Raw genomic sequence first — 25,819 nt, forward strand, 5'->3', positions numbered from 1 at the left:
AACAGTATATTAAGCCTAAACCGTCTCCTTTTGTCAACTCTAGCATAATAAGTAACACACAACACTGGATGATCTAAAACCACCTACGGGAGAGGACAAAGCAGTATCTACTCCAGTGCCATCATTAGCCCAAGTGTGTATTCCCTGTGCAAAAACAGGCAAATGCTGAAAAGAAACTTAATGGGCTTTCTTTCTCTTTTCCATCAATTTTGAGGAATGTGCTCTTAAGAAGTTTAGGAAAGTATCAATACAGAATGATCCCAAATACAAGGAAGTTGTGTTGGGAAACCCGAGTTAAGACAACACCCCAGTAGTCATGTGAGCCTTGGGAGAGTTTGGGAAGTACCTCAGGGCCTCTGAGGATAAAGGCTTGGCTTCACCTTATTCTAAAATTTCTTCCTGGATCTCTGCCTGTGGATACCAGCGGGTGCCAAGCTGGCTGCACTTGCCTCCCCTGCCAGCTTTGCCCTGTTGTCCTTTCGAAAGGAAACTGAAGAGCTAGGGGACTCCTGGCTGCTAGCAGGACTCTTTAGCTACACCTGAGGTTGCTTCACACCAAATGTCATTAGTAACATGAGAGACGATAGCATCAAAAGTTGTTCAAAACCGCGTTTCTGAAGGGTTACAGCTCTTCTCTCTTTTAGTGACATTTCTGAAGCCTTAACTCTCCTAGAATTTCCAAATATAAAAAAAAAGTAACAATGAAAACATGTAATTGTGACATGGGAATACTGCGAGAACAGCAGTTTGGCAGGAAAAAGAAATATTTCAAAATAAGTCCCAAGCAAGCAAAGTTCTGGCAGATACACGATCCTGGATTATATTATCCAAACTGTTAGATTCTGGAAGATTTGGGGTTTTCTTTTGTGGTTCCCATACACTCAATAGAATGGTCATAGATGACTGTCATCCACACTGTGTGGCCCTTCTATTTATTCCTACTCTACTGTGGGAAAAATGTACAAGGGACACCAGTGAACTCAGGAACGGCTAGCCTGGGTAGAATACATATGTTGAGCTAATGCCTACTGTCACACATAATGCTCTTAAGTGAAGATCACTTGAAAAAGCCACTCTCCTAACACCTTCCAAAGCTCAGGCAGAATCCTAGTGCCTGTCTGCCTTAGCACCAATTAAATCTCTGAACTGGCTACGAATCATGTTTAAAGATAGTACTATTTGCTTCTATGTGCAGAAACTTACATTACATTACTGTTCCTTTTTTTCTTTAAGATTCTTGGTATTTGAAAAAAATATCCTGTTTGAGCTTCAAAAGAGATATCACCGTCAGTGGAAGAATAGGAGGGAAGCATAAAGGAAATGTACGTTAGTTCCAGAAACCCTGGAAATCTAGTACAGCCAAGCTAACTCACACGGAGGTGACACTACATAGAATTAGGAGAAATTCCTGTTCCCGTCTGTAAATCAGATTAAGTGCTTTAGAATTCAAACCATATCTCTTTCAGCTCTTTTCATTTTCAAATAAAATGTTTAAATGGGAACGGAAAAAAAAAAAAAAAAGAAAAGAAAAAAAGCCCTGCTCATTGGCTTAACATAAATCTTCAAACTGCAGGAAGTTTCACCCTCAAAAAGTAGTTAAATCTCTGAGGAAAAGAAAAGGCTGAATTCTATTTTTCATAAATGATGGATTATTGTACCGCACTGTGTATTTTCCAGTAAAGTGTCCTTTTATTTGCACTGTGTGATTACAAGTTTCTAAAAGTATGTGTGGGGTCACTGGGTACTGTGGGAAAAGGAAAGGAACACTGTTCTGGGGAGTCAATAGTGAGATCAGAAGCGAGCTGTCCTGATTATCACAGGCATGTGTTTAAACTTTGCCTGCCTTAATTGCTTATGTTGTATTTACTTAAAATGAACAATTTGGCAAGTTCTTCTCCCTTGACAACAGAAAAGCATAAACTGTTTTATAAGTTTGGCTGTTAAAATCAGATTTGTAAGCCACAATATTCAGCGGCTTTTTTTACTGCTGTTTGCAGGGTCCAGCGAAGGACCTGTCTTCATGGCTAGGCGTCTTCTTACATTTTTATTTTGTATTTATAGCACCTTCTTTCAAGTTATTTGGTTAATAAAAAGCATGGCATATATGGCTGTTTTCGACTGAGCTCAACATCTTCATAACTCCCCTCAGAACAAAATGAGCAAAGCGATGATGGTAAGGGCCTTGCAGTCCGACTTGCTGTCGAAGGATGGTTATTTATGGCTTCAGGAAATGGAAGCAGACACTCACGAAGGTCGCCATTACAAGCACCTTTGGAATTTTTCCCTGTTAAAAGCTGTGTAATCCTACCCATGATGCTGTTAGGATGTGCAAGAAGGAGAGAAGATAAAAACATTTAGGACCCTATTTCTATTTCCCTTACAGTCCAACACACCTTACAGACATGTCTCACATGCGGAGCCAGATGGCGGGATTGAAAACAATGTAATACACATATATATATCTCTAATTAAGAATAGTCTCTCTGGAATACCTAGGGGGTTCCAAAAGGATATAACTCACTACATAATTATTTTCATAATGTAGCATTTGTAATGTGTGTGAGCATGTGCGTATGTGTGTGTTGATTTGCAATGAATTTTCTAACCACATCATGCTTATGAGTTCGGTAATGGTAAAAAAAAAAAAAATACCCTTCCTGACCCTACATTTTTTGACATTCTGTCATGGGATTTGCAGGGATTTGGGGTGAGACAAGAAATGGAAATATATAGATGTCTCACATAAACATATAAATGACCCATTTGATTTAGGCAATAATTCTCAGTAACAATTTCACCTCCCTCTGAGGCACATTGGCTATGTGTAGAAGTATGTTTGATCACCTTGCTTTGAGGAAGGGGTGCAACTGGCAAAATGTTGGGTAGAGAATTGGGAAACTGCTCAATGTCCTTCACAGTGTATATAAAAACTCTCTATAGCTACAATAGCAATGCTTACCTGGCTTAAAACAGATAGTTGAAAACTGTTAATTTCAGGTACAGTTAAGTATTACGACCTTTTTCGATGACATTGTTCTCAGTTCTATATATAAAATTGTGTCAAAACAGAGGTAACAGAGCTTTCTCACAGCTGCGTCAAATTGCCATCAGAAATTAATAGTAACAGTCTGAGAATATGGCTGGAAAATAGGCTCAATGGGAGCCCAGAGTGTACGGGCTACATTGGTCACTGAATCCCAGCCCTTAGTATGGAGTGTAATGATCAGAATGTGTTCTGAGGCTTGTGTTCAGGACTGGATTTGACACTCACTTAACTGAAAATAGAAGTAAGATCTGCAGGCAGAAGAGTAGGAGAACATGGAAATTCCGAAGGAAATTGTACAAATTTGAATGAGAAATGACTAAAAAGAGTAATCACATGAGTTAATATAAAAATAAGAGTAACAACAGTATTTGGGCATGTAAACCTTCCAAAACACCACCTTATGTAGAAATAACATATAATCAGCATTCGCTGAAATTAACAAAGCTAAACTACTCCTCCAGTTTGGATTATTTTTCTTTGATTCTAATTTTGCTTCTAGATACAAGAATGTGGAATTATCTAGAGGAAAGTTTTCTATGTTTAACATAAGGAAGTAGACATAGTAATGAGTTGTGGCTAGCCCTGTTCCATTTGCACACTGGGTAATAATAGCACCATGTGTCTAGATAGAGAGATTTTACTCCTCTCCCCTACCTTAGACAGCAGAGCCCTGCTAGTCATCCCAGTAGTCATTCTGCTATTTCTGTCTTCCATTTGTTCTTGCACAAATTAATAATCATAAACAGAAATGAACCGAACCCCCAAACAGAACAAAACAAAACTCTGATTTGTTTTTAATCCCCAGTGTTTCGACTGCACCACAGTGCTTCTGATACAAGTGACAAGAATCGCGTGAAGAGCAGACTGAAGAAGTTCATCTCCAGAAGACCTTCTCTGAAAACTTTGCAGGAAAAGGGACTCATTAAAGGTACCGGACAGTGTTGTTTTGCAGCCTGTTCTGGAATGGAGGAAAATATAGTTGTTCAGAAAAATGACCCTTGAGTAAATAAAGTTGGCGGTGTGAGATTAGACAGAAAAGAAATATCCAGAGTTAGCCTCAGAGGACCTGGCCTCTGCATCGGGGTGGAGAAGTGAGGTCCTCGGACATGGTCTTGGAGCATGGCAGCTTGTTCCCATGGGCCTGTGCTGCTCATGTTTGTTGTCCTAGCATAAGTAATATCAATAACCCCCTTTTACTGCCAAGTGTTTCCTGATTTAAATACTGGTGTCTAGTCCCTGAAACCAGAGTCTTAGAGAGTGCTAAGAAAGTCAGAGACCCCTAAGGATGACAGTTTAGTGTCAAGCAAGATACAGAGATATCCCTGCAAAGATATTTCAGGCAGAGGGGAAAAAGTCCTAAACTATGCTACTAAGACTAGAAGGACCATTCCAAGTATCTGGGCATTGTATCTACCAGTTAATTCCATTGATACTGTAGAAGTTGTGCATTTCCTGAACCTCAGCTTTGCTGTATGTTAAATAAGAATATTTGTACATGCCTGGAGAGGGTATTTAGAACACTGCCTAATCAACTTCATTGGATATCCTTCAGCCAGTTCTTTGAGTCCATCCTATAGATGATTCAATCTTAGAAAGACATGTGCAAATTATTAGCCTACTTAAGAGATTCAGAAAAATACATTAGCATTTCACACAATGCCAACTTTTCACAAGCTTAAATTTTATTTATTTATTTACTTATTTATTTATTTATTTTTGTGACTGCAGTAAAAGGAACAGCATCTTAGCTTAGTAGCGCAATTTGATCAGTCTGATTTGGCTCCAATCAGGTGAGCGAATTAGTCTCGACAGTGCCCTCTAGAATGGGCTGAGGGATGAAGCTAATCTTAATGCAGTTATCCTAACTGATGCTTGCCTGTTTTCATATCTACAGCTCCATTGCACCTTCACCATAACTCACCAATGCATCAGTATTCATTAGCAGAGCTATGGGAAAATCTATGTGTAATTCTGATTTGATAAGCTTCCATTGTTGACTTCAGCAGCATCTCTTTTTTTCCCCAAATACAGATCAAGTTATGCAAATGTAGTCACTTCCTGGCTTGTTTCAATTTTATCTATGAACTTTTCTCAGAGACTTTCACTGAGGGTTTTTTTTTTTTTTTCATCTGGATAAATGGCATTAAACCAAATTTTAAAATATTCAGCACTTCAGCACAATTTCTTATCATAGTTAAGGCCAAGAGTTAGGGAGGAAAGTAAAATTAAAGCTTTCAATCACTTGAGAAAACTTATATAGAATAAATGATGAATAGTTAAATAGTTAATTTCACCAGTTCAAAAAGAAAAAAGAAGAAAATACTCTTTCAAGGGGAAGAATATTTAGAAAGAGTGTTAATGGTCTCTATAAATGAATCTGCAGTGCATTTAAAAGGGGTGTTTGTATCATGTTCTTTATGCTGACTCTCTAGATGTGGACAGCAGCCTCATGGCCTGAGTTAGGTGAGTTACACTCCCTCCTTTGTGGTTCTCCAGACTCAGCGTAGATTTCTCAGGACCCTTGTCATTTTTCAATGTTTTCTCGCTTACGTTTTTGCTTCCAATGGTGGAGGGGAGTGAGCTCTGAAATTAGCCAGCCCTGACTGTGAGGACAGAAAGGAGAGTGCCTTATAGACTGTGGCATTCACCATGGTATCCACGAAGCATACATAGTCACAAGCCTATTATGTAAACTGTATGGTTTTGAGCCATGATCTGATTGCATAGGCCAAAATCTCTATCTGGAAAGCCACTTGATAGGGCTTTGCAATATTATAACATAGCTCTGGAGGAAAATATAATGATAGCAAATATAAAATGGCGAGCAACCAGATAACCTCTGAAATTGCCCAAGTCTGTTCACATTACCTAAGAGAGGAGGAGCCATTTTCAGAGGTATGAGTTTGCTACAGTGACTTTCTCACTGGGCACACAACTTGAATCAGTTGAACATGTGGATTGTGAGTGAGAGGCATGTTATGGGGAAGGAGATGTGTTTGTACATGACTGCAACTCATTTATGGAATTGAATAGCTCCTTAGTTTCACCCAAGGTTCTCTATTGTACTCTTTCAAATAATAGCATTGATGTCCATGAATAGGAAATAGTTGGGTTTACAGTGTTTAGAAAAGGTAACAATTGCTTGGTTTTTGTGCTTTTGTTGTTTCATTTAGGAACAACCAATATTTCCTGGTATACAAATAATAGAACTATGTGCTTAGAAAATAGTTTTATTCATCTTACTATGGATAGAATCTAAGTGAAATTAATAACATACTACCTCTATGTTTAATTATTAGTATATGAATCTATTTAAAGATTTAAAGATAGCAGAGGGAACTCAGAATGTGTGTCACTAAGCCATGTTTCTAACTCCGCTACCACTTTGCTCTTAAAGAGATACCACACTGGTTTCTATGCACAGGTATTCTGAAGCTGGGCTCCATATCTCTGCCACTGCTGTGAGACTAGTGTAGTGCAGACTAGTTTGCCAACATCCTTCAAATCTTCAATAGTGACTATTCTCTCAATGTCTTTTGTATCTGTAATGCTGTGGTGTCTTTATCATTCTTAATGTTCTTGAATAATGCATGACTGATGGATTCCACCATGCATGATGTCCTTCCTTCCCAAGGTTAAGTTTGACCAGTTAAAATCAATCTCATTTCATTATGACATTTTTTTTGTGCACATACCCACAAGAGTTCTCTGCTTTTCTGTCGTGCCATCTTGGGTCTTATCTCATTAACCTGTCTCTCTGTTCTATTCTACCACCCTTGCTTTCTTAAATTCATAAAGGATCCACTTCTTGGAATGGTTTCTTCCAGTCCCATTACCTTCTGATTTTCTCTAAGTGCTCTGTGCTATGTTTGTTCTCCTGGAAACCTCATGATTCCTCCAAAGAATCCAAAGAGATTCTAATTCTCTTTGTTACTATGAAACAGAAATCATTAACTCACTTAGAACACGTGAGAATTTGATCATCTTAAAAGCATCTTCAATATATCTATCGTTATTTGGTTCTGTTTGATTGTCTCTTTGCTTTGTAAAGAACTCAGACTTCCACCAATCCAACTAGGGCAAGGTTTTGAATTTGTTTGGTTTGGTTGTGGGGTGTGTGTGTGTGTGTGTGTGTGTGTGTGTATGTGGTGTGTGTGTGTGTGTGTGTGTGTGTGTGTGTGTGTGTGTGTGTGTTAGTATGATGCTTGGAATCAAAGCCCAGAGTTGCCTTCATACTGTGCACTTCTAGCCCTCAGCTAATGCCCTCATGCTGTACCTGTAGTTCAGTTGGGTATAAAATTTCACTGCTTAGATGAGAGAGAATTAAATGTTCTGCTTTTATAATTTATTGCATTTTTATACAAGAATGAGTGCTTTTTTTCTTTCTCAAAATAAGATCTTATGTTGATATTCTGTGTTTAAGGTTTATAAACACAATAATGCATATAGATGACAACATTTAACTAATATATCCTGCTCAGCACTTAATCCCAAGAATAATGGTTCCTTTCAGTTTTCAAATGCTTTTTCCTTGACACATTCCTCCCAAGTGCAGCCTACTCCTCTTTTAAGTTCTTCTTTGTATCACTATTAGATGACTGGAATGAATTGTTTTCCCAATCTTAATTTTTCTCCTCTTCTTAAAGAATTCTCAGCTTTATCCCTCAGCCATTATATTATATGTTTGATAATAATTCTTTTTCTAGTTCTCTCTGTGTGTCTCTGTCTCTGTCTCTCTCCTTTCTGTATATCTCATTCTGCCCCACATTATCAGAGCAAACCTTCCTTGCTCACTCTGCTCTAGTCAGGAGCAGCTCTAGCACTCAGTATGTTCCTGTTTCCTGGGATAGAACTATGCATGTGGGCATGCTTTTCCTTTAACTTACATCAAGACATAAACTATAATTTTTCTGTTGCTTTGGGGTTTTGATTTTTAATTTTAAAATATTGTCTTTCATTCCTGGGGACATCCATTCCATTTCATGTCCTTTATTTATTCATTGTATTTCTAGCAAATCAACCACTTTGCTCAAACATCTGACTAATCTCTTAGGAAGGCAAAAATACTGAGCACACTTTAAGAAAAGTGTGCTGAGAACTGAGTTAATGCTGTTGGTTCTATTTAGTTCATAATCTTTATTTATAAGTTGACATGTGATTGTTTCTTTCCCAACCATATTCATTTGCATCATGTTAGATAACTTCAGGTGTATTTAAGTAATTACCCAAGCACAATGAATTTCAAAGATTTTTGTCAAAGAGGAACATGTCTTTGAAAAACCATAGCACTTTTGTAAAATATGTCATTTATATTGAGAAATAAAAAAATACTCACCAGTCACAAAACAAATACAGGCCATCAGTCCTGTGCTTCCACGTTGTATTTATAAATACTAAAATAAGTGAGTTAAAGAACATATTTTTAAACATTTTTCTGAACTTATAGATAACAGAATAACCACATTGCCATGCTGTTACTTTAAGAAGATATTTATCTGAGCATCAGTGCGATGCAGCTTTCAGCAGAGACAAGCTCATCTTTGCCACCTCTCACTGTTGGGCTGAGAATAATTGTACTTGGATTTATACACCAGGGCGTGGGTCTGTCGTTACTTGGGCATGAAGCACTCTCACTGCTTCCACAATATGCACTAATGTGCTTAAAAATATCTTATAAATCTTCTTTTCGTCAGACTTCTTTATGGCTCATAATTGAACTGTGATCCTTACATGTGAGCTATGTCATGATTTAATATTAGCCAAAATTAATAGCCAACCTTAAGCTTCTTTATCTTGGCCTACAAGCTTCCTAGTCCCTTTGCATTAATAGGTCCTGGGCAGTTTCTGTTATTTAAAGGCTCTTAGGAGTAAATGTATTGATAATAGAGTAGCACATATCTAGCTTTCGTTCAATAATAAAATGCTGGTCACCATGAAAGATGGAGAAACGCTGGAAGCCATGCACCTGGGTAGCCTGTGTCTTTTAACAGCCTGTTAGCCAGGGAGGAAATGATACAGGTCTTATGAGATATTAAAAACAGATCAAATTTGGGACAATGAAAGAAAATGAGATCCAGAAAGGGAAATATCTAGTTAGAGAACCACGATGAGCCAGTAGAACAAATTGACTTGCTTATTTTTCAAGGATTTATTTTCTTATGCAAAAGACCTTTCTTACGGATATTATTCAGAATGTAATATTATCTGAGAATATTATATGTAGTATGTATATGTGTGTTATATACATATATATGCTATGTTGTTTTATATATTCATTTATATATAATAGACATAACATACATAAAACATATATATGTAAACATAAATGTATGTAATATACACAAACACACACACATCATCATCATCCCTCCAAATCCATGAGCTGACCCTATATAAATGGGTTTGGCCAAAAATGAATTGAAAATATTAGACATAAGTGGCATTTGGCTGTTGCCAATGATCCCCAAGCCTCATGCCCTGACAGAACACATTGGTATTATATCTAAAATTTTGACATATATTCTATAGGGTTAGTAGAATTCTAGTACCAATTAGAAATATTGTATTTGAGCCTTCCATGAGGAAAAATGTCAGGTTTCTGCTAAGTAAGAAACAGAAAGGCTGACAAGATGTTTCAGTAGTTAAGGGCACTGGGTGTTCGTCTAAAGGAACCAGGTTCAATCCCCAGCAGCCACATGGTGGCTTACAGCCACCTGGAACTGCAGTTCCAGATGATCTGACACCTTCTTCTATTCTCTAAGGAATTGCATACTTATGGCACACAGACATACATGTAAGAAAAACACTCCCACACATAAAATAAAAAGAAATACATTTTAAAAATAAAAGAAGTTGAAGATTATGATCAAAAAAGGACACAGTAGTAGGTAGTGGTATGCTTGGTTCATGTTTTAAGCATACACTGTACACTGCTATACACTGACTCAAAGTGTGTGTGTGTGTGTGTTTATAATAAGAACAGCCCATCGTTCTACAACCCAACTGGGTAACACTCTCCAAAGTATGTTCTTGACTACTTGCAGAAGACCAAAAATTAGGCTAATAAGATATTTCTTACAGGTGTCAGAAGGCTGCTGCCCTCCAGACAAGTAGCTCATGAATATTTCATGCCTCTCACTGTGTCCTAAATTTTCCCTTTCTGAAAGGACATTTGGCCTTTGTCAGTGTGTAGACTCCCCTGTTACTGTTACTAGCTTCCCATGGCCTCTGTGGGCCTGTGGAAGAAAACATCCAAAACCAGTTGTAGATACTTAGTTTCCCTCCTGTAAACTTTATAATTCTCTTCTCCATGCAAAGTGATGGTTGCTGATTTTATCTTGCCATGGAGTAGATAATTCCAGGAGATTGAAGCATACTTTTATTCTGATCTAGAGAATGAACAACTCTAGAAATAATGTTTTATATGCAGCCAGACAGCTGGATTTGCCATGTTTATGAGAACTGGGATCTACCCGTTCCTTATGCCTGTTGTAAGCAGGATTTAAGAATCTATAGCATGTGTATATTGAGTGTGTTTCTAAGAATCATCCACACCAGAGCTCTCACAGCAAGTATCTCATCAGGGACAATGTTCAGCAGATGTGCTAGACTGCTACAAGCAAAGAAGCATTGATGGCAACATTTCATCTTGACATATCCTAAGATTAAGGGAGTGTTCTCAGTATCTTTTACCATCACTGACAGTTCGGCTTACAAACACCCCCAAATTCATATCTATAATAAATCACCATATCTATAATACATCACCAATACCCCATAAATTTCCAAAACAAAAATAAAGAGCCTACATCAAAATACACACACACACACACACACACACACATTTAGTGATTTTAAATTAACCACCCTCAGGCCATATGTAGTAGAGATTGCTCTTGGTCCCTGAAGCTGTTATGAGAGGCTTTTATGGGAGACTCATTTCAGCCCAGGAGCTCAAGACCAGCCTGAGCAACATGGTGTTAACCAGCCTTAAAGAGAAAATAAGTCAACGAGCTCCTATAAAATCCATTCATTAAGAGAACAGCTCCAATCGCAGATTTGAGAGAGAGAGAGAGAGAGAGAGAGAGAGAAGAAAAGGGAAAAAAACCCTCTTTTCCTGGATTTTTATTTTTGTCTGTGGGAGGAAGGGAGGAGGTTTGATGAGAATTTGAATAATCACAATTAGCCATCTCTCCATGCCAGCCAAACTGCAATATGGAGAGGTGTATCTCTCAGATTTTCTTTGAAATGATCTGTGTTGCTCCAAGTATGTTTTATCAAAGCATTTTCTGGGGCAACAGATCGGAAAACATAAACTTTATGTAGTATTGCTCCTCCTCAGTTATGTCTCTTTAATATGTTCTTTCTTTTTGAAGATAAAAGTACATAAAAGAGTTCTGGGAAAGCAGCTAAATGTCATAAACACCCTTCACTCCCTCCCCCAGGGCTCCATAGCCCAAAAGTTAGAAATGGTTTGATGGAAGTGGTGACTGCCTTGATCTTATTGGAATGCTCCGCCTTCATTGTCGTCTTCTGTCTGCAAGAGGCAGATCCTGACTTGCAGTCACTCCTGGGAGGGAAGGAGGTATTTCTGGCAGCCATGTTTTCCAAACACAACATTGAGACACATGGCCTGACAGTGACATAATATTTGAAGTAGAGGTCGTGCTCAGAGACCCAGAACATATGTCTATTTTCCTATAGAAAGCAGGCATTTAAGACACTTTCTAGAATTTTCGTCAAAAGAGGCACATTTCTTCATCCTTTATTCTCATTTTTTAAAACGTTACCCACCAGTCACAAAAGTAACCAGCTTTCCCTTGAAAGTGTTTCCGTGGGTGCTTAAAAGCCACCCCGTTGACAACAGACAGAGCTGAACTCTTAGCCATCAAGAAAGAAATGCAAAGCAGACTGCGGAACATATTATGAATGTATTGCTCCCCTTAAAGATGCTAGCTGGTTTTCCACACTGGAGTATTGACTAACTGTCTGTGCTTGATGTATGCTCTACCAGCCTGTGCCAGCTTATGGTTAGAGCTTAACTTGTTAGCTCTGCCTTTGCAGCCCATTCACAATAACTACAGATGCCTGGAGATATTAAAATTGACTGCTCAAATGGACTCGGTGTGGGAGTTTCATTGGTTTTAAATTGATAACAGCTGAAAGAGTGCACGATTAAAATGTACACAGGCATAGGACATAGCAACTCTTAGGAACAGACTCCAGTACTGTGGGAAATGGTTTTTTTCTTTCCTTTTCTATTATGCTTACTTTTAGGCAATCTTTGTCCAAATTTTTAAATTGAAAAATAAAATTCAGACTCTTAAAGAAGAAATAATTCTGAATAAGCTGACTTATATTTTATACAGTGGGTTTCTAGTTCGTAGGGAAGGTTTAAGTTAAGTAGCATTCCAGAAGGTGGTAATTGTGTCCGACTTCCCAGGCATTTGAGTTAAATAACCTGTACAGGAAGCACAAACTGTCATAATAGAAGAGTTGGAGTGCCGTGTATATCTCTTTTTTCAACTCATAAAAACTGGAGCCCCTAAGTGCCTTATCACAGATAACTCAAACAAAGTCTCATCCTCTCTTCCTTATTCCCTTGGGAAATGTTATTATTGTTCATTATTTAAAAGTATGTTCTAAATATATTTTTTCAAACAAGGAGAAAAAAATAATGTGGAAGAGTAATAAGAAAACTTTTTCTTCCTCCTAAAATTAGTTATCCCTTATACAACACAAGTTCTACTGAATGCATTTCTACAATTTAATAGTAGCTGGGGGAAAGACGCACTAAAGTCAAGAACTCAGAAATATTTGGAGTTTATAAGACATATCTGTTTATAATACAAGCCTTCTATAACTCATATTTTTTCCAAGCCCAGGCATTTTCTGTAAAATTTTTTGTATTAAGTATGTTCTATCTTCAAATATCTCTGCTATTTTAGTATTTATATTCCATTAAAATGTTCTGTGCACTTCATAGGCTAACTGAGAAAGCATTTGGGTTGGCTAAGGAACTGTAAAGTTGAGTGACATATACCAAGCCCACTTTACTATTTTGAGATAAAATCTAAATCACTCTGCTCATTAGCATATTCCCAATTTTACACCAGTTATTTGCCTAGTTTTAAACAAGACTTTCAAATATTTTGGGCAATAATATTAGAAGAGAATTATACATAAGCTTGGACATGCACAAAAACCAAATATAAATTATGTTCTAATTTAGGAAACAAAATGAACCATGAATGTTTTGGTCAATCTGTGCAAGAAAATCTGACATGTATTTAATTCTTAAACTTTATTTAGAAGTATGATCTTCTTTCTATTTACTTATTGAATTTTGCCCAAATTATAGTCTCTATGGCTGGAGACAAATCATAAAACTGTCTAGCTTGACACCTTCCTGAGAGCCACACAACTGTTGGATTGTGCTTTTGTTATGGTAGCTTGTGCACATAGTCATCTTTCATAAGAACCTACTGCCAGGACTGTTGTTTCCATAGGAGATTGATGCCCCTAAAAACAGAGCAAAAGATAAATTCCAATAACTTTCAAAGCTTGTTGAGCTCCAATACTTTAATGATTTTCTTATCTAACCACATTAGACAGGAAGGAAATTTTAGAGGAGATGTCATCCAAGTTAAACACATGGGAAGGCCATTAACTAGAATATATCAGTTCTAACATGTCCCTTTGAACTTATAACTCAAATTCATAGGAGAGAAAGAAAAGATAGAGTGGGAAGAGGCCTGCCCTCAGTTAACCTCACAATGAAGGAATTTATCACATGACTAGAGGCTGGGAAATAACAAAGTAGATGGTCTGAAAATAATGTCCAAAGGATATCTTCGTATCTTAAGATTCCAAATAAGCTAAATGCCAGAAAAGCCATTACCCCTGAACTCCCTCATACATCGTTCTGTGAAAGAGCAGAATACTGTGATGTCCACGTTTCAAATGCACTAAGGCTTTAAGAATGTTCCAGCTTTCTATCTTAAAAACTAATTAGCATACTCTGTTTAATATTATGTAAAAGGTTTGACGGGACCTCATTTAGTGTTGTTTTAGAGACAAATAACATGTCAAAAGTAGAAAGACTTTCCATGTTATCGTCAAAGACATTTATCAATTCCCACGATCAGTAGCTACAGTGCGAACTTTATCGAAAGCCCAGATGAAGCCTCTGTTGGTGGCCCAGATATGAGTCTCCAAGTAGTCTATAGTCTACTATAGACATGACCATTGACCTTCAAATTCATGGTCAGATGTGAAACTTTGGCACTCATCTGAGACTTGAAATTAAGAATCTGTACTGGCTAATCAGACATCCCCTCGAAAGTTCCTAAGTAGCCTCTATTAGAAAAGGCCTGAGCCTACTACCCCCATTATAACCAGACTTGAGACAAAAACTCAAAGAACATCTAAGAAAATATTCAACTCATCTTGAACAACAGTGATACTTATTCACAAAGATTACACTTAATTTTGTAGTATTAGAGACACTTGAAATAATTACATATTTAAACATCGTTTTCTCTTCTTGAGTGTGAGAACTGGTATTGTGCTAGGTAATGGTGAGATACATGCTAGCCAAGATGCTTGATATACTAGTCAGAGGACAATCCTTTTCTATTTACTGAGAAAAACAGTGCATTATGAACCATCAGGAATAATGAAGTTTAAAATAGAATTGAAGTCTAGTTTTTTCTTTACTGCTTACATGTTTTGTAAATTTGGGCAAGGTGATGAAATTATCTGTCTTCACACATCCCTAATAATATCCCTTAGGATTGGTGACATTTTTATAAAGAGCAATTACTGTAACAATTACTGATTGCTAATTGTATACTCTATTTCTAACTCTCATCTTACCAGTGTATAGCATTCTCCTGATCATAGAGAACACACTCTGCGTTTGTCAAAACAGATTGATCTTGGTACAAGCTCTGTGACTTTGCACTAATTAAGTCAGTGTCTTCAACGTCTGTGTACCTAGCTCTGTGCTCAGTCAAGGGATGGGCTTCAATGTCCTTCTGTTTGAGTTTTGATTGTCATTTATATTGTCCAGTTACTACACACACACACACACACACACATTGTGTTACTAGAGGATATATGCTTCCATAGTGCTCTTGAAATGTGAGTGAGAAAGATAAATGTGCAAAAATATGATGTGATATATCAAATGATATATGGAAGCATTCAGGTAACAGATTTGGGGGAAAATATAAGCAGAAAATAGGGGGAAGATTAATGGTTCCTTTATTCTCTGGTCTTTAGGCTGCATCTCTGAGTTGAGGTATTTGGACTTAGGAGACATTCAAACTGGGCAGCTTTAGAAGATTCTGGAGGACACAGAGATTGGTTGGGATAAAATGATGAGGATGTGATTGCAACAGTGGCTCGTTGTAGGTATTTGAACTGCTCTAAGATAAGCAATTTGTATGAAACATTTATTTGTGAATTTTTTCTATTCATTAAAAAAAATAAACATTTATTTACTTTAAAAGATTTACTGAGGACCTGTCGTGTACCAAGCAGTATGTAAATAATTGGGGTCACAAAGATGAGAAAGTTGTGGCTCCCTTCTGCCAAGTGAACTTCTTTAGTCCTGCTACAGAGATTATTCAAAGTCTCCGGCTTCATATGCATAGACAACACAACCATCCCCTCTAGAAGGCTGATGGAAAGACATCGGAAAGAGACATTGTTGAACTGCTTGCATTAGGTGATGTGATCTAGATTTGTTTGATTTTTGCAAAATCCTAACAGAACTGTGTGAATGGCTATCTCCTGTAGAAACAAAATTCCTCAGTTCTTAATAGGAGTGCGGGAGTACATTGCCTAGAATAAGGTATATGACATAGCCCTCCTGCCCTTTTGTTGTTTGTTTGTTTGTTTTGTTTTTGTTTTTGTTTTGTTTTGTTTCTTTTTGACATTGTTCTCCATACACTGCCCAAAGAAAGCATATCTTGAAAGTTAGCTGTTTCCCTGCCTAGAGCAACTGTGCTTGCAGAAGCTGCCAGGTAGCGATGCTCAGTTCCTCTTGCTGCTCCTATACTCAACAGAGTACGCAAGAAGACTGTTCTTTGCTCTTCCTCTATGCAGGTGTAGATAGTTTTCAAAGACCTAAAGCATCGCTCTGAGGTTTTGAATCTCACAAGGTGAAAAAAAAAAAAAACAAAAAACAAAAAAACCAAAAAACTGCTCATTCCTTTGTGTCTGCAGCTGTTTCCTTAACAGAATTCACTCCTAGCCCCTGGATATAGCTGTAGTACATGCATCCTTTGCCCTCTCTTAGAACTTTAATTGACCTCAGCCAGTTCACAAAGAGTACTTCATCTAAAATCGACTCTTATGGGAAAACATAAAGGGTCATAGACATCATTCTCCCTGTTCAAAAGACACTTCCAACTGAGGTCTCCATCCCACTTCTATAGCACTTTCACATCCCAGTAAGAAATCCTGTTGCCTGGGTCTGAAGAGCAGCCTTGACCCAGAAAATGTGCAAGATACAAAATGGCCTCTCCCAATAGGTTGCCTAGTCATACTGTTTTGTGGGTAAATTTGGGGTAGATTAGGTATCTTTGAATTGTCAGTTTCTGCAGTGAAAGCTGAAAAATGAGAAACAAACACCATTTGACTAGAAATCCCCCAAAAGAAAACTTGTTTTGAGAATGCTAATTTATAATCATAATCTCTTCCCTCCAATTACATTGCTGAAACAGAATTTCCACTTATTTACACAGAATAACTAGTGAGCTTCAAACAACCTACTAAGAATGGGAATTTCTAAGCATAGCTTACACTCAACCTACCAAGCTACCCAATGCTCCACAGAGCCACATGACTCTCAGGCTCTTAATATGGTTTATTATAAAATCCTTTACCTGCCTCAAAGCACTTCTCATCAAAGCCACTTCTAAGCCAAAGCTGAGGACTAAAGAATGCCTTTAACAGAATCCTAAAATAGCTTTTAACCCGGGGCTGAGAGAGAAAGTGCTTTTAACCTAAAGTGCTTTCCTCTTACGTACTTCAGCGCATACCTAGTGCTCAGCCTTAGTGGCTTGAAGAACACCCTTAAGACCCAAATGAAAGAGACTCCATTATAGATATTCAAACCTGTTATATTAATACATTACAAGCAATATTTGAAATCATTAAGCAGTTTTACTCCTACTGACTTTGAGTCTTTTCTTATTGAACTCTACATTCATGCAAATAAATTGAAGTCTTTACCACTTGGGATTCTAACAAATCTATGCTGATATTAGAGAGAATACAGCCTTCTTACCTAGACTTTGCTTAATTCTGCAGTAAAATGTCTGTGCTCTCCCCAACCAAAAAGAATCTTTTGATTCTTAATCACTGGATAATGTTTTCATCTTTAGTCTCTATTAGTTGGCCTGAAAAGATAAATTATTTAGAATTAGTTCACTTAATTTGCCCAAATTTTATGCACCACATTCTTTCCTTGTTATTGCAATTATCTATAATTTATAAATAAAACTTAAAATTTATTTATTTATTTCAAGTGTATAAAAAATTATAAATAAAATTATTTATCTCACAGTAGTGTCTAACCTCAATAAATCATCCCTTTCTAGTTAAAGAACATGATACCTGATGATAAACTTAACTGGACATGAGTTATTCTAAGCTTTGTGATTGAGCAAGCAAGTTTTGTTAATGTCTATTGAAAGAGTATAAAGATTTGGTAAACAAATATTGGAGAAGATAGAAAAATTTGACCCACTTGAATTTTTATAAACAATCCTCTTTCTATTGTTGATTGTTTCCATAATTCTAAGGTGGTGAAGATGAGCACATGAAAAAGACAAAATATTGTCGACTCCCGCTGCTAGGAAACACACCTTGCTAAGCAACTGTCTGTTTATATCAATCATCTAAAACTCAAGCAGTGAACTAAGGTTTATTTCCCCCAGTGTCAATTGACAATGTCCTGTATTCGGATTTAAATCACTTACTTTTATAAAATATTTTTCTTGTATGTGTTTATCTTTCATTCCTTAGTGAATTGATTTGGTGACTGGAAATACCTAATGCATAAGTATAATAATTTAACACATACATATAAAAACAAGAGGAGAAGGCTAAACTTATCTTTTTCGACTATGCAACATCTCTGTTACTTTGAACACTAGTTTTTCACTTAGTTTCTTTTACACTTTCAGCTGAAAGTCACCAACACTGTGAAACTATCCTTGTATTCCTCCCTCTCGTTAATTCCAACTTCTCTTCTCAAAGCTATTGTCATATTATCATATCATCCTTCTAGACTCTGGGCTTCGAACTCAGACACCATCTTATTCATCTCTGTCCATCCTGGGTACATATTGCCTAGGCTGAGACTAGGAACTCAGGTCGGTGGGCATCTCTTTGGTGAGTCTTGCTCTTCTCCTCATCTTTGTTTCTTGGCTATCTTTTCTCTATTCTTCTTATTCTCCATCTATTGGACACTGTTCAAACATTCTGGGGCTGAAATATTCCATCCCTGTGGCTTCTAATTCCATCAGTAGGTTGATATTCTCCAAACTTAAAACGTCAGCCTCACACTCCAGACATGCATATTCAAATGTCTATTTGACATCTTCCTGGGTGCTTGGTAGACATCTCAAATTTATCCAGAGCAACCCTTGATTCCCTGGCTCCCACGTGTTCTCTATTTCAGGAAATACCACAGCCATGTGCCAGCTGGAGTCACCCTCCACTCTAACTTTGTCTCTTTCACTTCCATCAGCAAATCCTGCCTAAAAATATATTCTAAATTAAACCACTTTTAGTCACTTCCGTTATTACCATCCTTATCCAAGTTCCATCCTTTCCCTGTGGAATATTTCACCAGCCCCCTGCCTGGCCTCTCTGCTTCTCTGCTTGACCCTCTTAAATTTAGTCTCTGCACAGCAACTGCTCCAAGGAATCATTTAGAGATGTAAATCATACCATTCACCCCCTGTCCAACCATCTTTAACTCCTTAGCATAAAACTATATTCAAAGTTATGTTTAGTGTCCTCTCATGACCTATGTGTTTCTACCTGCCTTGGCCCATCGTTTCCATTTCCTCAGCACTGTCCTGCTTCCTGGTCACCCTATGTCAGCCAGTCAACCCTCTAAGCCATCGGTTCCTCCAGAAGCTCTCTGTGTTTTCTCTTTCCCTGTATGTTTACATTGCTCAGTTCTCTCAAAAGACATTCATTCAGAGATGACTCCCTTGGATGTATCACCAGTTCTACTGTTGCTTGTCTGTTACTGACTTCATATTATGTATTAATGTGCTTATATTTTCCTTTCTACACACACACATATGTGTATATGTATGTATACATATATATGCATATATATATATACACATATATACATATATGTATATGTGTATATATATGCTATGTAATGATATACCTTTTTACTGTTTCCTAAAGACATTGACAAAATCTTGAATGGATACTTTGAATGGATGAAATAATATCGTATGAAAATTATTTTGTCATTCTCTCTACTATTGTGATTCGGAGTGTGTTTGAAGGGGGAACAGTTTGGTACAAGCAGAGAGTATGGGTCAAAGTTGCTGTCTAAAACAAACAAAAAAATAGAATTCCATGCTCACTGTCCTAATGGGTTGGTAAGTTGAAGAAACTAATTTCCTTCTGGCTGTTGAACACTCTTGGAACATCCCATTTCACCAATCAGGAAAAAAAAAATAAAAGCACAGTTGGGGAGTAATTCCATGCAAGCAGGACCTCATACAAGGGCACCCACCATGGATCTGTGGGAAGGAGATACTCCTAGAAGCCTAAAACGGGAAGACGAAAACTGTATAAGGTACAGGGAAGAACACTGCATTTCCATCTGTGTGGCAGCTAGCTTTCACCAAAATACACCCTTGCTCTGCTCCTGTCAAACAATGCTACTACAACGACAGCCAGCTGTCCATCTTCAAACGAAATCCTCATCCCCACAGATTGGAGATCGCTGCATTGTCTAGGCAAATCTCCAGGTCAGTCCTCCCACAGTGGATGCTGCTAGTGTCTATCGTAGAGCTATGAGGTTCAGTAAAGTAAAATGGACATGAAGGAACAATGTGAATGATCTAGCAGGAGCAAGGTACATGCATAACATTTGGAAATGCCTGCTTCTTTACAGTTTAAAATTCTGAAAAGTTGGAACCATCCATTAATATTCTTGTACTTGCCTCTTATGCCAAAAGTCATAAGGCAGTTCGAGGTTCACTATATGCTAGAGGTTTAGCAGAAAATCGTCTCAATGTTTTGTATTTATAGACCAAAAAGAAGTTGCTTATTCTTTTAATCAAAGCCATAAGGTTTGCAAGAAAATGAAGCACTAAAGAGATATGTGGTAGTACACTCATCTTCCAGCACTAGATAGACATCTGTATTCCATGCAGACATAAACTCCAGTCAAGTGCTCATTCAAATCACCTGCCTTCCATACCATCTCAGTAAAGCTTAGAGACTGTTCTGAGTGATGTGTAAACATGTCATTTTGTATCTGAGGACAAGAACATGAAGCAATTGTAAGAATTGAGCTAAAAGAGTTATAAAAAATGACCAGTGACTGCCTAAACATGAACTGAACAATGATGATACCAATAGACATGTCAAAGCATGCAGAGGGATGTCCACAGGCTTCGCCACTACATGGAGAACTACAGGCAACTGAGGAATGCAGAGTGGAGGAACAGTGCTTTACAGAGAAGAGCACACCAACTGGTTATCTAGTATCAAATGGTTAGTCCAGAAAACATACATACAAGGAGCGTTATACAACATGCAACTTCATAGGGTATATTTAGAAAGCTATATGTATATACACATGCATCTATGCATGCAATTATAGTTAATAAAGAAAGCCTCCATGCATTTGAGAAATATCCAGAAGAGGTTCATGGGAAGGTTTGAAGGGGAAAGAAAAGGGATTAATATTGTAAATATTATTATAGTATCAAAAATAAAAGAAAATGGAAAGATTAAAATAAAGAATTCATTTAAACTGCTAAAATTACATGATAGGATATTATATACATATTTCACTAACCCCTTCATCTCCCGATGACAACATGTTAAAGATTATCTGCCTGCATGTGACATTTTTGAGAAAAATTCAAGTGAACGTGGCCTTCTTTGAAAGCAAAGAGGGCTCCATGCTTTCTTTCCCTTCATATATTGTATTGCATGATCTCTGTCACTGAAGCATCCTTTACTGAAACTAAAGTCACTGAAATTTGATGTGTCTACACTAAGGTTAGTGTTACTGCTGGTGTATAAACATGATATTTCTCTGGCTTCATATTTGATGATCCTTCAAGCATTTGTTCCCAAAGCATCTCCAAGCCTAGTCCCTTAGACTATATTCAATTTGTTCCTTCCATCTCTACTCCTCAGTCTCTTAGATAAGAATCCATTTTCTTAATATAAATACAGTGTTGTATACTTCTCAATCATGGACAGCTGACCACCTCAATGGATACACCCATTTCTACAGTCATCATCTGCTTAGTTTCGGAGCTGGGCAGTTCAGCTTGCTTTTCACACTTCTTGACTCTCTCTCCACTCCTCACAATGTGTCATCCTCTGTGCGTTAGTGGCTTGCCCTCCTGAAAACAGAACATCATTTTGAATAGTGTAAGGAGACTGTCTTCTAAGTAAATGATGGTAACACTGTCACATTATTTGAACATTTAACTGCATGTATTGAGTAGTTCTCCTCATAGTTTTGATTCATTTGGAATCTAGCTGACAAAGAACCCATTACTGGGTGTTCTTCCCATAATTTGTCAAAAAATATACAGCAGCAAGAAAGGAGAATGAAGCTAATTTGTAGTCTGGGGGACTTAACCTGGTTATGCTGATGAACTATCTAAATCGGTCAAAAGTTTGAGAGCTTAAAGATTAAAGCCCACCATTCTCAAGTTAAACTCTAATTCATTATGTAAACAACATGATTTATAAGTGCAGTCATGTGGAAGGTCTATTTATTTTTCTCACCAGAAGATGCTTTCAATGAAAAATCACAGAAAATGGATTTTCTCCAAACAATGTGTTGCCTGCCACCCTTGGTATAAACGCTACAGCAGTAGGCTGGAGATATAATGATCACACTTGCCAAGGCCAGAGACGTTTGCAGAGGATTCCAAAAATATTGACACCTCAGGCAAGAGGCCTTTTCTAAATACAAAACAAAAGTTGTTAAGACAGGAAGAAAAGATTAGCAGTGAGCCCACAGATGGGGATGTAGGTGGGGAGTTAGGAACTCGGGGTTCTGGGAAGGCTCCCATTTTTGAATATCCATAAGGAGGAGGAAAGCAGAAATAATCCTTAATGGTGTGCCAGGCAACAAGCATGGAGTTTAGGGGCAAAGCTGGTCATATAAGCTTGCCAAGAAAAGAAAATTTCTCCTCTTTCCCACCCCCTTGTCTACACTATTTTAAGACAGAAAGTCAAACACTTTCCTGTAACATAAAGGTTCTGCTTGAAATGTTCAACTCTGAACTTGGTCAGATCTGCCAATGGGAGGTAATTCTAAATTTACCCTTAGATTTGATAATATTATTAATACTATTTGATATGTTAATACTAAAGAATATCAATCTATATGGTATTCTTTGTTTGATAAGATTTCCCAACCCTCTGAGATGAGTAATTCATAACTTACGTTGAAGTCCAGTGTCCTGCTGAAGATTATTTTCAGTTGCAAATTCATAGAAAATGGACAACCCAGATATGTAAGAGTGAAAATATTCTGTTTATTTAACTGTCTAGTTCAAGGATACAGATTGTATAGGGTGTGACTGAACCTAGGAGCACAAAGTGTTGTGTAGTTTCATTATTCACCTCTGTCCTTCACTTTTACCCTAATTCTTCTGTGTGCCCTTTAAAAGAGATTGGATGCGTACAATCTGCTTCTTGACCAGTACCCTCTGGAATGGGAGCTATCTCACTGAGCCATTTTGCGGATCTAGAACTTTTATATTATAATTGTGCACTCTCTTTGCAATCTTCTGGGAAGAGCTATCCCCATGCTTTAGTCATATTCATAATAGTAACACACAGAAAACCATTTTAAAGAAATGCCATCAAGATGAGTGGAGGGGAACCTTTGTAATTTAGGACTTGGGGAATCTAAGTGAAGTGGTTAAAGATATAGTTGCTGTGGATGGCTTTTGTGCAAATGTTCCATTCACCAATTTCTTCCAAGTAGAATTACTCAGTTGACATATCCATCCCATGTAGCCAGCTCATAAGGGGCTGTGAAAACCTTAGCGTTCAACTCTAGGCAGCCTCACAGTTCAAATCTATAAAGACGAAACTATCCTCAATCTCTCTCTACATCTGGATTTTAAATTTCTTGAAGGAGGCCCTAGTTTGAGCCATAAGACAGCCTTGGACCTTGATAGATCATGTGGGAACTGAGATCCTGCACTCCAGAGCAATACATTCTTGAGTAAAGACAATAAACCTTAAGAAGGATACAAATAATATGAGAAACATTGGTGGATCTAATAACTATTGAGCACAAACATTATCTACTGACATTTAAAATATTTAGGTGGATAGGGTTGTTTAGCTTTGCTTTGTTTTACTTCCAATGGCATTATTTGAGATGGAAGAAGGATAGAATTTTTTAGAGGATACCCATTTTTCTGGATGCCTCCATGAGTGACAATAGTACATGTCCTCCACTCCCACATGGCCACCCAGTATTGTACATCCTCACATACTCAGCAATCAAAAATACCCTGCAGTTGATTTTTCTATCTACCCCAAACCAAATACCATGTCCTATATCCTTATCTATCTAACTCATCTCTTCCTCATCTTCTTCCTAAGACTTTACCATAATGATCTGGTTTCCATTGTTATGACTCTCCTCTCCTAAGATGACTTTCTTTACAACCACCCATATCTTAAAAGTTGTCAGAAGCCACAGACAGCCTCTCATGTTTGTCTCCATCACCATTCTGCTGCATCTAAAACCCTTAATTTCACTCTCAAGTTCCTATCCCTGTTCTCCAACTTCTCATGCTTTCTGAACCAATAAAAGGGGGAGAGGGGGAGCAGGAGGTTGTCATTTCCTGTTGGATTTTGTTACATCCATTATCTGCTTCCCATTCTCCCTGGGTCATGAGTCTTTTTCACTTCTGGTTCATGTTCATCGTTTGTTGCTCATAGCCTGAATCTTTGTGACCACGAACCTACCATCAGTGCAATGAAGATTGATTAGCAAGTTAAATATGTAGACTATACAAATGGGCCCAAGTTGTAGTATTTCACCTTATATTTCCAACTTCACAATAGGGAGACTCAACTTATACTCAGTGAGAGCTATGACAGTGCTGGGAAGCAACCTAGAGTCATGGACCACAGTTAACACACTAGCATTAAAGCACATGCGACTCCAAAAGGAGTTGGCGAGTTCTGGTATCTAACAGTTCATAAAACATATTTTAGCATAAGATATTTTCTTTTTTAGTACCATTTTTTTAACATCATACATCTGCATCACTTTCATTCTTCCCTCTCTCTGTCCATCCCACCCAAGTTCATGATCTCTCTTAAATTGTCATGATTACAGGTTATGACCATTTGAATGATGACCCCACTCCCTGTAGGCTCATATATTTAAATGCCATGATTGTTTACTGCAATAGCACAACTTATATTTTAGTGTGACTACTGTGAAAGTCTTGTAGGAAGTGTTTATTAGCTATAGACACTTTCAGGTTGTAATACAGACTGTCTCCTACCTGGCATGTAATAATGAATGAATGATGAATGAAGGAGTCGTGAATGAAGGAAACTTTGCATTCTCTACACTACTCAGCATATGCTAGGTGTTCACTGGCATCTACTGAATTGAGTTCGGTAGAATTAAAAACAGAGAATAAGAAATTCCATAGAATTTGGTAAGGCATAACAAGAATAGATATTAATATATAAATAACTTTCTTTGGGATTTATACATTCACTGAATTAAAAACTGAACATATACTTCCTTATTTGTGCCTAATTTCCTGTCATTTGGTTTTTCTCTCTAGTCTCAGGCGACTTCTTGTCCTTTTCATCTGACAGCACAGGCTAAACCATATTTCATCATAAACCTAAACTCCAGTTGAAGTTGAATCAGTGAGCTATGGCTGAATAACAAATAGAACCTTGCAAAATATATTATAATGTACAGTAAGGGTGTGTCACATGTGACCAAGAACAGGTCTGGCTGGGCAGGCCTGCTTTGTATGTAGTCTGGTTGAACTTCTAAACATTGGGTTGAGTTCTGTCATACATGTTTATCCCAGAGCCAAGGACAACAGAGCAGTAGCTAGCCAGGGAAGATTTCCTTTGAGGAACAACAGAAAAAAAGACAAGGTGAGTGGAAGACTGCAGTATTCCCTGAGATTTTCATCTGGAACTGATACATTCCTGTCCACACCACACCAAGCTGCCTGCAGATCAAACACAGGATCAGAGCAAACAAGGAGACATAACTGCCATGCACGCTAACAAATGGAACCTTATGGTCACAGGGAAGGTAATATAAACCCATACTCTACCTCCAAAAAGATGAAAACCATGAACAAAACAAAATCTACACCATTATCCTAACTTTGATATTCACAACATCTTTCCTTGACTCTGTATCGCCTGTTTAGCTCAGACACAGGTGTCTAATCAACCCACCCTCTGTGACCCATGCTCTTTATAAACTGTCAACTAGACCTACCATAAGTCTAA

At 37.6% G+C, this 25,819-nt stretch overlaps 1 protein-coding gene across 9 annotated transcripts in view; it reads left to right on the forward strand.

Annotated features, from left to right (window-relative positions):
• Nucleotides 1-25,819, forward strand: part of Arhgap15 (Rho GTPase activating protein 15) — a 647,156-nt gene that overhangs the window by 363,945 nt on the left and 257,392 nt on the right. For all 9 annotated transcript variants that reach the window (XR_001783199.2, XM_006498397.4, XM_006498398.4 and 6 more), the window contains one exon: nt 3,852-3,974. Coding sequence is in view for 8 of the 9 variants with exons in the window: in XM_006498397.4 (XP_006498460.1) it covers nt 3,852-3,974 (123 nt within the window). In the remaining variant the exon portion in view is untranslated. The remainder of the gene's footprint in view (nt 1-3,851; nt 3,975-25,819) is intronic.

Source organism: Mus musculus, chromosome 2, assembly GCF_000001635.26.
Source record: "Mus musculus strain C57BL/6J chromosome 2, GRCm38.p6 C57BL/6J".
In the NCBI taxonomy this organism is placed as follows: domain Eukaryota; kingdom Metazoa; phylum Chordata; class Mammalia; order Rodentia; family Muridae; genus Mus; species Mus musculus.